Raw genomic sequence first — 12,388 nt, 5'->3', positions numbered from 1 at the left:
GGGGGGGGGGGGGGGGGAGGGGAGTTAAATCCTGACTACAGCAATAGTCTTCAAACCACCTTCAAAATAGGGCTGCTTGTTCCTTTTGTTTCCGTGTGACCTTGAGCTCCCTTAAAAAAAATTTTCAGTGGAGAATCACAGCTGGTAATGTACTGCGAGTTCTTGAAGCTACACAAGGTATAGTCTGGCTAAGTTACATGTGGTTTCCATATTAGCTTGTTTGGTAGGATGTCTGCTGCAAACAGATTCAATTGCCCCACCAGTCAACCCCCCCGGAGTTATAGTTTCCTCCATATCCATCACTGTTGTAGAAGCCTCCGTAGCTACCACCACCACCACCACCTAAAATCAGAAGGAAAACAGATGCCAGTCAGTCGCATTTACATATTAGAACATTTTTGTATTCTATAAATCCATCCCCTAGGATGTTACGCCACTAAACTTTCAGAGATTAAATGACTTATATTACCTCCATGTCCAGTGCTATATGCTGATTAAAAGGTTATGAAGAGCTCCTGTGTGGCCAAGACTGCAGGCAAGCAGATGATACATATGGGGCACCCTTGTGACTTCTAACCTGGTGTAAGGCTATTTAATCTTACTATATAGGCATGGAACAGCAAGGTGCTACACATGCACCCAGCTTAGGGCTGTTCACATGGCACCTTAGGAATCAGTTATTTCTTGTCTGCAACCCCAAAACAGCTTGCGGTCTGGAATCAGGCCCAGGATAAGTCATGTTTATTGACTGCCAGCCTGGGGAATGCCAGGGGTCATGCCAGGCTGCAAGTACCCACCTTTCAACATGCTGATGCAGAGAGCCTGCACTGGAGTGTAGAAAAAGAGCTGATCCATGACCTCAACTGTGCTTCCTGCCATACCAGGTGTGCCATCATTGCTGATATCAGGGACCAGATTCCCATGGAGCTTAAAGTAAATGTGTACTAGGGGGCCCAATGACTGACGTCAAACTAAGCACTACGGCTCATACACAGGAGTTAGTTCTACCCAAGAAATGCTACTTCCTACACTAGTGTTTTACTATAAAGGAGCAAGCCTATCAGAAATGCAACATGGAGTTGTTTTACAGTGGTAAACAGTGCCTACCCACTCATCTCCAACACGAGGACTTACCTCCAAATCCTCTGCTGCCTCCACTACTGCGACTGCTGGGTGGTCGACTACTGCTGAAGCTACTACTGCTGGAACCGCTGCTTGTTCGATAGTCTCTGGCACCAAATCCTCCACTGAACCTGCTACTGTAAGGAAGCAAGCAACACCATGGTTATTCTCATATAGTTATTAGATTACCTTTTAGAAAAAAAGAAATCAGACTTGAGATAGCAAAATATAGCAGTCTTTGTCCAGTTTCACAGATACTGATGTTGCTGGCACTCTTGTACCTATACCCAGAAACTTGCACTCCATTATACCTATAAGCTTGCCACCTGGTAGCATGGCACTGGTGGATGCCAAGGAAGAGGTTCCTATTCCAGCCACACAGCTTAGTTTCTTGGTTGAATACGTTGGCAGGTAGAATTAGTCTTGCCATGTTAACCAACAAATGGACTTAGTAAATAACCCATACAACTCCTATCCCACTGGCGGTAAGGAATACAGCTGCAGAGCCATACTAGCCAAGTAGAAAGAAAATGGAAGATGCCCATATTCACTGAAGACAGCTGCCTCTGGAGTCATTAGGTTTTAGATTTATTCTGCTGCATCATTCATAACTGTTTCCTTGCATGGAAGTTGTTTCGAATCAATGAGACAGAAAGACAAGGATGTCATACAAAAAAACAATGTCATATCCCTTGCCTTAGAACTACCAAATTGCTGCAGGTCAGCTTTTCACATTATAATAAATATGGGAAGTGGAATCAGTTTAATACAAAGTATGTAATCATTTATAAAAGCTATTTTCATTCACCGAGAGAAACCAACTACGCCTTTAACTTTCTGAAGCTTCAGAGATCTTTTTCAGGACGTTTTAAAGCAGATGGATTTACTGGATCTTGGGAGATTTCCAGAACAGCAAGTTACACTGTAGTTAAATATTTAGCAATGGGGTCATCTTTCAACTCTACTGTAACTTCTTCACAAGTGCTTTTTGAGACTCTTCAAATTACAATATAGCTTTCTTTGAAGGAGACTGTGCAATCAGATACTCACTTCCAGTGTTCAAGTGTTAATAGCTAGGTGTTTTACAGGAACCCAAACCATCAATTAAAAGGACTGATAATGGATTATGTACGCTTATGACCAACACATGGAGAAACTTACCTCTTTGAACGTCCACGACTGCCACCACCTTTGTGAAGCTGTTCATAAGCCATGTTTTCCAGCCAAGATGGCACTTCTTGTTTAGCTTCAACAAGGAGATCTAGTAAGTCCTTGGTGATGTTTATATTCCTCTCATTGAAGAATGAGGTGGCAAGACCTTAAAAAAACAAACAAACAAAAAAAAACGGTTAATGAATGAAACAACTTTTTCTTCTTACTTAAGTGCTTTCTGATCTAATCATCTACACAGTGATATGGTCTTGAAAGTTGGAAGAGGCCAGTCAGCTGGCACATGGAATAGCAAGATAAGCTTATTCTACTTTGAAAGAATGAGGTGCCCAGAAGTAGAATTTGAATGCTGCCCAACATCCCTTAACCAAGGTCCTCCTCCACCCCAATTAAGGAGGAAACATGGAATGCTTTCTTGGTGCAACTACTTTGGCTAAGTGTTAGTATCAGTCTTGGGTTTTAAGACTCCCCCCTTCTCCTCCAAAGAAAGAGGGTATTTACTGGGGAAAAAAGAGGTTTAGCATACAAGGAGTTAAGTGGTCATATAGACACCTAAATTCTAACTTTCAACTATTATTGAGAAGGTATGCCACCAGCTAAGAGGTTTAGACTAGCGGTGACCAACTTGTTCAACTCCATAAGCTGGAGAAGTGGTCTAGAGTCAGTTCACAGGCTTATCTAGTCCAGACTGCATTTGGTCATCCTGGTTTAGGCTCATTAAAAAACACAAAGCTAGGAAGTTGGAGACCAATTTAAGTTCCAGTTCTCTCTCTTTTGGGTAAGACTACCAAATACATGTTCAACCAATAGGTCTTCTTATATCATTAATAGGTTTATCAACTGTGTCAGCATTTCTCACAGGCCCAGAAAGCAACTAACTCAAGTTTCAGAATGAAAGTGCATGCACACACATTGAAGTTTAACTGCCTTCCTAGTGCTTTATATGCCAAAACTTCTACAGACATATGATAATTTTGTGTTACTGTTAGAGCCACGTTGTTGTATAGGACCCTCAGAGCACAAAGGTAGCATCAGTAAGTTAAATGCTTATCCTGGCTTTCAAAATCTGTGATTAAAATTAAAGGCTCCCCCATAGCACGTGGACTGCGGGGAGTGGAGGGCATGGCATGGCATGGCTGGAGAGAGAGGAGCCACACAGGGATCTTGTAGCAGCTGCTTGCTCTGCATTGTGCCCAGGGCTACACTGAGGGAAGTGGCACAGGGCTCTGCCACTCAAGGCAACAGCAAAACAGGTGTGTTGCCAGGCACATGCTCCAGGAGATCCTGGTGCTGCCCCGCTGTTCCCAACTGTGCTGGATTGTGCCTGCAGGGCTACAGCAGCCCCACACAAAAGGGGGGCAGGGTGGAAGCTTGAGCCTATAACCTGCTCCCCTGCACAGATCTCCTCCAGGAGTAAGCACAGGGTGCTCAGCCAGCTCCACACCACCCCACCAGCACCTGCATGTGCAGCTTCCCTTAAGGGCTGCCAGAGCTGCTTTGGTTTTCACATGTCCCTGTTTGTGGCTGGAGTGTCTGGCCAGGGGCATATGGAACCAGCTGGGCACTCTGTGCATTTCCCCAGCACCTCCAGGCTTGCAGCTGAAGTGCCCAGTTGTGGGCATGCGAAACCAAAGCAGCTCTGGCCAGACACTTTGTATTTTGCTAACACCTCCCTGCTCCTTCAGGCCCCAGCCAGCTTCCATCCCAGCCCTGCACACCCCCCCCCAGCCCCACTTTCTTCCTGGAGCCTGGGACTGATAAGCGAGCCTGACCCAAGCCTTGCCACCGATTAGAAGCTGCAGGCTCTGCCCTTCCCCTTCAGGCAGGTTTGGGGCTTTTCTGCCTTTTTGCGAACAGCTCTTGCAGGCAGGAACTCAGCCAGCTTGCATAGCTCTTTTTTTTTTTTTGCAGGCAAAAAGTGGGAAGTCCATGGGTTTCTCTGCTAAGAGAAAAAAAAATCTGCATTCTCTCTGATAAAAGCAGGAAATCCATGGTTTTCTCTGTTTTTCCATGAGAAACTGAAAACCCTGCTTGTCACAGGAATTTATAAGCAGGGTTACTAGAGAAGAAGTTGCCAACCTTAAGTGTTAAAACAGTAAGTCATCTTTTAGCAGCAGCAGTCAGATGCTTTTCAGATATTGCTTACCAAGGTTTCCCACACGGCCTGTACGACCAATGCGATGTACATACTCTTCAATGTCACTTGGCAAGTCAAAGTTTATGACATGCTTTACATTTGAGATGTCCAATCCTCTTGCTGCTACCTAGTAGTAAAGAGAATCAGTTGGTTTCTTACTAAAAAAGACTGATGTATTATAGGCAAAAGAACTTTTCATACAAGCACCTTATAGGAAGGTTTTACTTACGGCTGTGGCAACCAGAATTGGGCTTCTGCCTGAGCGGAACTGATGCAGTGCTTCCTCTCTGTCCCTCTGAGAGCGGTCTCCGTGGATACTTGTACAAGCATATCCTTCATGATACAAGAAGTCTTCCAAAGCATCAGCTCCCTTCTTAGTCTCCACAAACACCAGAGTCAGTGAATCTTTGCCTAATATAGGAAGTTAAGACAGGCTTACTAGCAAGACTACATTAGGAAATATTTAGCCCCATTAAGTACTTAGGTTTTCACCCTCAGCTACCTGTGCTCTTTCCCTTCCCCCTCCCAACATTTGTTATTTGAAGTTTGTATTTACATGCACTTTAGAAGAAAACTCTTGGACCTTTTTTCCATGTTTTTGCAGGTCACTGGATGCTTTGTACTTTACAAAAAAAGTCATTCATCAGCAACTATAATGAAATTCTTCAAGAGCCTTTACCTGTAGCATTTAGGAGGTCAAGCAAAAATGACCGTTTATCCATCTCTTCCACCCACACTACTTTCTGCGTGATGTTCTCAGATGTTGAGCCCACTCTGCCAACAGCCAGAAAGATATACTCATCCAAGAAGTCACGAGCAAGCATCTACAGAAAAAAAAAGGAGGATGAGTTTTCTTCCTTCAGCAGAAGACAGATTAAATTTCAGAAGCCACTATATGTTGAGGAAAAACCAAATCAAGGCAAATACCTGGATTTCCTTGGGAAAAGTGGCACTAAACATCATGGTCTGACGAACACCCTTTGGTGGCATTGTATCTTGTTCAACAATACGACGAATTTGAGGTTCAAACCCCATATCAAGCATACGATCAGCTTCATCTAATACTAGATACCTTGAATATATATATATATAAAAAAAGTCATCAAAATCCTCCCTCCAACAGACAAATCGCCTTTATAAGTATTAACCCAGCACTGCAACACTGAACCAGACTATTGGTTCCAGTTGGATACTGGTCATTTAATGGGGTATGCCATGAGTACAGGCTCAAAGTAGATAGATAACCAGATCTAGGTCAGCAGGTACTTGTTAAATCAGTTTATGTACATCCTAAATATTTATGACACTGGTCAAGGGTTGATGTTTCAACTGGTGCTGCAGGAAGGTCAGGGAAAGGCTACAAGCACCTATTTAGTATGTTGTAAGATGCCATTTAAAAGAACTACATTAAGTAGGTTGGGCAAGCTATCGAAGGGGAGTTAGTTTTGAAGCCAAAAGATTATGTCAATGCTCATGTGTTGAAATGGGATTGGATTCATTACTCAGAAGACACAGATTTCACCATACAAGGACTTTTTAGCTGTTCAAAGCCAACAAGACTGCTGTTATCGTTAGTTTTGCCTTTCCTAAAAAGCCACACAATAAATCTCAAGCATCTTTAACCTTAACTAGAAGATGTTCCTCAACTTAAAAAGCTAGATGCCAATTCCAACTCCTTCCCAAATTGTAACCTGTACATTCAGGTACAAAAGTGTAATGTTAACTTACTTGCAGAAATCCAATCCAATCTTTCCCCTTTCCATCATATCAACCAGGCGCCCTGGAGTTGCAACAAGCAAGTGACATCCACGTTCCAAGTCACGTATCTGTTGCCCAATGTCAGCACCACCATAGACAACACAAGGACGAACTCTGGAACGGTAGGAAAACTGTAAAGGACAAAATTAGTTAATTCTTTTCTTTTCACAAGAATGCTTATTTTGACAAGTTGGCAAAAATGTACCTTTCTGGCTTCTTCATATATCTGCACAGCCAGTTCTCTTGTTGGTGCCAAAACTAGCGAGATTGGGTACTGCTTGCGGCGTCCATACCTTCCATTTTCCTGAAGAACAGAACATTTAAAGTAAATACTAAATTTGCCAAAGATTTGATGGAACATAGCCATTTATGACAGATCATTGTAAGAGTTCTCATGAAGATCCAAAACAGAACTCCCTCCTACCCTGCAATTTACAAACTTTAGTGTTAACAGCATGGCATTATGCCACTTACCATCCAAATGACTATGTCCCTTGAAAAAAAGGCAGGCATCCTATGGAGTTACTAACCAAAAGCCACATCAGTTAAAATTTAAAATTTGGATTTCAAGTAGTTTTTGTTTTAGGATTTTTGCTACCAGATCCTGACAGTTACTGAGATGGAACAGTACTATGGAGTAAGTGCAATGTTTAAGTCAGGGCCTTGCTACACATTAGAAATATTCTGCAATTAACTGGTTAATCATGCCAGCTACACATGCAAATCATCACATTAGGAGCAACTAGAGCTTTAGAAACAGATAACTAGCTATAAAATTAGTGTTTGAAAAATGTGCAACTCAAAACTGGATAGAAACCAGCTATAGATTTGAATGTGTAGAGCAGGGCCCTCAGATCAACTGCTAGTCTGCCCATGAAAGTATTCACTAATGAGGTTAAAGTACTGTTAACCTGCATCAGTTTCAAAGCGATCATTGCTTTAGATTAAAATATTAAAATTGTAAGCATCAAACAGCAGCAGGTAGGAACAGTATTTTTAGTGTGCTGCGCTTGGAATCCAAGTTCCAAAACTACATATTTACCTTCATAGCCCTCAGAGCATCACCTGGGCCATCTGTATAGATCTGACTCAATATCGGCAGAAGAAATGCAGCTGTTTTCCCAGACCCTATTACAGTAAAACATTAGGTTATCCTTGAGAACAGATCCAAGTCAATACTACTAGTACACTGTCATCTGCAATACCATATCTATGGTATTTCACAGAAGCCATTATCAAACCTAAAAGCAAATTTTTGTATTAACAAGAAATAAGAAGACTGTATTTCACCCATGTCCCAGTAATACTGATCCTGCTAGCAAAAAATCTAAAGCCAGAGTAATTCCTAGCCCAGAAATAAACAGAACCTGAACATTTCTTTAGTTGAAGACTAGTGTCATTAAGGTTTAGTACACAGAAGTGTAGTATTAAGAGAAGGCCACCACAACTGCCCCTCAGGAAAAGACCTGGTTACTCAATCCACAATCTTGTTGTATACTAATCTGGAGTTTCCAATACAAAAATAAACTTTCTAGAGAACTTCACATTCATACAAGCCATAAAAATATTGCTAAGAAGGTAAACCATTACTTATATTTGTCACTTGAAGATTTATCATTTCCCCACCCACTTCCCAATGGGAACTGAAAACCTACAGTTACAAACATACCTGTCTGGGCACATGCCATCAGATCTCTCTTTTCTTTGATAATAGGTATAGCATGTTTCTGGACTGGAGTGGGACGGGTGTATCGAGTAAGCTCAATGTTTCCCATGATGATCTCTCCCATGTCAACATCACTGAACTGTAAGATTATGAAAAAGGTTGCAATGAATGACTTGTAGAACTGCCCGATCCATTCTGTTTGGGAATTCAGATATGCTAGCTTTATGTAAGAGCCAGGTTTAATGCCAGAAGAGTTAGTTTTTTCTTGTTTAACAATACTGAAGATTTAAAAGATGATCTCTACAAAGTGATAATTCCAAGCAAAGTTGTTTGCTATAAGCTGCTTGCTGGCTGTAAGCCAAGGTGTTAATGTGACCATAAAGGATGCATCTAGATGAATACACGTGTGCATTCCAGCACACTTGCAGCATGGAAACAAAATTAGATACTGGGAAATCCCAGCACCCTGGGGCCCAGCATCCCCTACCCTACCTGAGGCAGTTCACCCTGCACCAGAGTGCACATGCAGGAGCGTTTTGTATTAGGTCATAGAAGTATTTGGCAGAAAAGAAAGGGAGGAGGCTGTTTTCTTTCCCCCTGGTGAGCAATACCTTCTTTGTGACTTTTTTTTTTTTTTTCTTATCATCTTGTGCAGATCAGTTATTTGAACACCAGTATTTGGTGCAGCAGGGAATATCTGGCTACTGTCCAAATACTGTGCCGCCGCCGCCACCACCACCCAGCCCTCCCCCTACTGTCAGTCACTGCAGGGAGGCTCAAGTCTGCTGAGAACCCATGCCTTAACTCCCTTCTAGTACCCTTGACTTGCTTGGGCAATGCCCAGGGATTCTGCTCTACCTCACCAACATGTCACTGGACTACAGAGCTCTCCACTCTACTGAAGCATCATATTCTTTATGCACCAAAAAGCTGGATATAACAACGGTTACTAATGTCTTGAGACCCCAGTTCATTGGAGTTGCACCTAAAAAGAATGCATTCATGCAACACCGAGGAAACAGATGAAGTAGTAGACTCCTTAAAAAAAAGCTTACACTCTCAATATGTGGAGGACAGTTGTTGCCTGTTGCTTCAACGGGAATGTCATCATATTTCTCAAAGTTAATGCCAGTATTGCCTCCGGAGAAGAGTTCTCTAGAATAGCAGAAAGTAAGTGTCATACAATACCCATGTCATCCAACTGGCAGAGTGACAGCATTTAAAGGAACCCAAATACTCAACTGTTCTAGACGTTCACTTGGTGCAAGTGGTTTTGACCAGTCGTCTTCATCAGATTTATCAGACCAGCGTGACCCACCTCCAAATCCACGGTCAGATCTGCCACCAAACCCGCTCCTATCATAGTCACCACCTCTTCCACGATCCTCATACCTAGACAAAAGCAAGAATACTTAGCAGCCATGCTCCACAAAGGTGGCTTATCTATCTTACATGCAACACTTAGCCCTAACATGTATGTAGTCATACCAACTAAAGAGAGAGAAAGGATCTCCCTACTCCTTGGGCCTTTATTATAAAAGGTGTACCGAAACACAAAAACTGGCTGAGTTTTGAGGCAAGTGTGGAAGAAAAATACACTTAGCCGCTCAGTATTCTCACTACCGTCTTAGTTGAGAGACTATCATACATTTTTAGATACCAAGTCCACTAATAAATTTGAAAAAAATATTTTGCCTAGAGAATGGCAATTCCAAGTTTAGTCTGTTTTTCTGCTTTTTATGAGGGGTTTGAATTCAGAATTATAGAAGAATGAATGCCTATTCTAAGAAGGCAAGAGTTTTATAAAAGAGGGGGAGGCATTAAAGAAAATCATGCAGCTTTCATGCCATCTGAATGCCTTCCATGTCCAGATTAATGACTGTCAAATTTAGCTTGCTCCTATATTTTACTCAAGTGCTCATACAAATGGAATTGTCGAGCTTCAATACACTTCTCTTTGTTATACATTTCACAAAGAGGGATCTTACCTGTATAACAGACTTGGGATAAAAAGGTGTGGAAACAGTCCTTACCTGGATTGTGTTTAGTTATAGGTCTGGCAACCCATGTTTGAGAAAAATCAGGATACAGGACTAACGCCAGCTTTTTTTGTCGAAAAAGGTCACTCCCCACATTTGTGCATACAAGGAATAAGGTGTTTAAAACTGATCAAGTAAGGCAGAGAACCTGCAAGAATCTTACCCAATTGTTTTATTAAATTAATTTTATGTTCAACCTCACTTTGAAACCAAGCATTTGCTCCCAAACAGCTAGTCTTAAGTAGTTTGTTTGTAATAGAAGACAGCCAGGTCTAGCACCATTTGAGATAAAAAAATAAAAAATAAAAATAAATTAAAAAAACCCCACCACATGCAATGTCAACAAGCTAAAGGAATTTGGCTGAAGTTGTTTACACAGGCATGCTTCTCACCCCAAATGTATTTTTCTACCATGCTTCTCATGCTACCACCTCACTCCCACCAAAATCAATTATACAAGCCCTACTTGCTAGAATGTTAACACTGAGCTCTAGTTCAATACAGGCATACGTTAAAATTTTTGCAAGTGCTAAAGGAGGTAGCTTTTACTGCACTGATCAATAAAACTACTTGCCTTCCTCCTCTTGACTCATTTCCACGGTCAAAGAAGCTTGATTTTGCTCCACGATCACTTCGACCACCAAAGCTGCTGTATGCATCCTTGTCTCTACTGGAACTCCACCCGCTGTCATATCCTGAACAAATAAAATGAAAACTGTTACTCCTAATAGCAACACTTACAGTCCCCTACAAAAAAAAACAAACACAAGGGTTTGAGCAAGCAAGGGACATTCAGTTGAATCCTCACCATATGGTCAGGAGGCAGGAAGCCTTTTATATAAGCTTCAAGAACAAAACGCCCCACCCCTTACCACAAGGGTATTTAACAACTGATGCGTTTTAGATACGAGACAAAGTTGTATATGTGAAACTATATATTTGAATTTGCTACAGAATTAAAAAATGTAGGTCATAAAAAGGTTTTTTTTTTAAAACAAGTTGAACTCTAAAACAGAATCAAGATTCTTACTGGTTTCCACCTGCATGAAACAAGATCTCACCAAAAAGTTAGTGTGCGCATCAATTCTGAAGTGGTCTTGGTGGAGTCTCATTTAAAACAAGCTTGTTATTGGACTAATAAATCATGGCTCATTCCTGCTTTTGGAAATTAAGGTCCACAGGCACTTTACTTCAGTTTCCCAACCAGCATCTCAGCCTGAAAAGTACTATTAGACCAGACGTGGGCAGTTGTTTTGGGCAGAGGGCTGAGTTTTGGCAAGCCTTCAAAGGCTGCATGGCAGGCAGCCAGGGGCAGATAAATATTACATTTTCTAAATTTTTTAGGGACCCCATGGGCTGGATAGAATGGCCTGGTGGGCAGCATTGGGCCTGCAGGCTGTATTTTGCCCACCCCTGTATTAGGCTTTGGTGAAAAAAGCTACCCATGAATCCAACTCCACAAATACCACATTACTTGCTCTTGGCTTGCAAAGGAATTACAAACCGAATACAAATTTGCTCCATAACCCACCCTGAAGTACAAACACCTAGATGTATTTTCCTTCTTTGCAGAATTTTGAGCTCCCAGAACTTGTAGGCTGCTGAATGAAAGAATGCACCTCTCACCCCACAGAGTAACCTTTGGGAACTATTAGGCACAGTTACATATGAAGTTTGAAAGTAAATAGTGCCAAAATGCCTCTGCACAATGAGTTTCAAAACATGAAAAGTGTTTTGGAACAGTGCCTCTTGCCTCTGCTAAAAAGCTGTTTGCTGCTTGCATGACCTCAGGCCATGTAGTAGATGTAAATTGAAGCCCGTTTCTTTAGACTTCACTCATTGAAGACAAGAAGAAAGAGAAGCCAACTCCTGTTATGGGGGAGGGAGGAGGGCAGGAAAAAAAAACCCAAAAAACACCACACAATTTTTTCCCTTCAGAACTGGGACCACATATAGCTTTCATGTTTGCAAATACAGAATCACTGCAAATCCAGGCCAGTTGCCAGAAAACTGTAACCTAGTAGGGGGTGGTTGTTATATGTAAAAGGTACATATGAAAGCAGAAGATAAACAGTTTTCACTCAGTCTCGCTTTACATTTGAAAAGACTTTAAGACCATTTCTAATAACATAATTTGTATCCCTGTCCAGAAAGCGTAAGTTAAGAGGGTGCCAAAAAAAAAGGGGGGGGGGGGGGGGACTACACTAAGATGTAGGCCAATAACTAAGAAGATATTGAACAAAATACTGCATGTACTGGAAACTGCACACCTACCAGATGAGAATGATAGAGTATTTTGTTGTACAAAGCATCTTCATGTACACTGCAAATTAAGGAGTTTGGAAAATTTAAGGGGAAAAAAAAACAACACAAAAAAACCCCCACTTAAAACAGGACTGGTCTTGTGGTTAAAGAACTGGATTAAGACCAAGATGCATTTAACCTCTCTAATCCATCCTGGATTTCCTTCATGACCTAAACCAGGACCCCAATTTC

At 41.7% G+C, this 12,388-nt stretch overlaps 1 protein-coding gene across 4 annotated transcripts in view; it reads right to left on the bottom strand.

Annotated features, from left to right (window-relative positions):
* The window catches only part of DDX3X (DEAD-box helicase 3, X-linked), a 28,057-nt gene continuing 15,669 nt past the window's right edge, over positions 1–12,388 (bottom strand). For all 4 annotated transcript variants that reach the window (XM_019524174.1, XM_019524177.1, XM_019524176.1 and 1 more), the window contains 14 exons: positions 10,467–10,587; positions 9,096–9,245; positions 8,909–9,008; positions 7,857–7,992; positions 7,230–7,315; positions 6,393–6,491; positions 6,158–6,318; positions 5,357–5,501; positions 5,109–5,253; positions 4,659–4,840; positions 4,439–4,556; positions 2,284–2,440; positions 1,135–1,259; positions 1–342 (listed from right to left, as the gene is read on the bottom strand). In XM_019524174.1, coding sequence (XP_019379719.1) covers positions 248–342; positions 1,135–1,259; positions 2,284–2,440; positions 4,439–4,556; positions 4,659–4,840; positions 5,109–5,253; positions 5,357–5,501; positions 6,158–6,318; positions 6,393–6,491; positions 7,230–7,315; positions 7,857–7,992; positions 8,909–9,008; positions 9,096–9,245; positions 10,467–10,587 — 1,820 coding nt within the window. In that variant the 3' untranslated portion in view covers positions 1–247. The remainder of the gene's footprint in view (positions 343–1,134; positions 1,260–2,283; positions 2,441–4,438; positions 4,557–4,658; positions 4,841–5,108; positions 5,254–5,356; positions 5,502–6,157; positions 6,319–6,392; positions 6,492–7,229; positions 7,316–7,856; positions 7,993–8,908; positions 9,009–9,095; positions 9,246–10,466; positions 10,588–12,388) is intronic.

Source organism: Gavialis gangeticus, unplaced genomic scaffold (genome assembly GCF_001723915.1).
Source record: "Gavialis gangeticus isolate Ggan-Ray unplaced genomic scaffold, GavGan_comp1, whole genome shotgun sequence".
Taxonomy (NCBI): domain Eukaryota; kingdom Metazoa; phylum Chordata; order Crocodylia; family Gavialidae; genus Gavialis; species Gavialis gangeticus.
The sequence above is the reverse complement of the archived record's forward strand: the minus strand, read 5'-3'. Positions and strand labels throughout refer to the sequence as shown.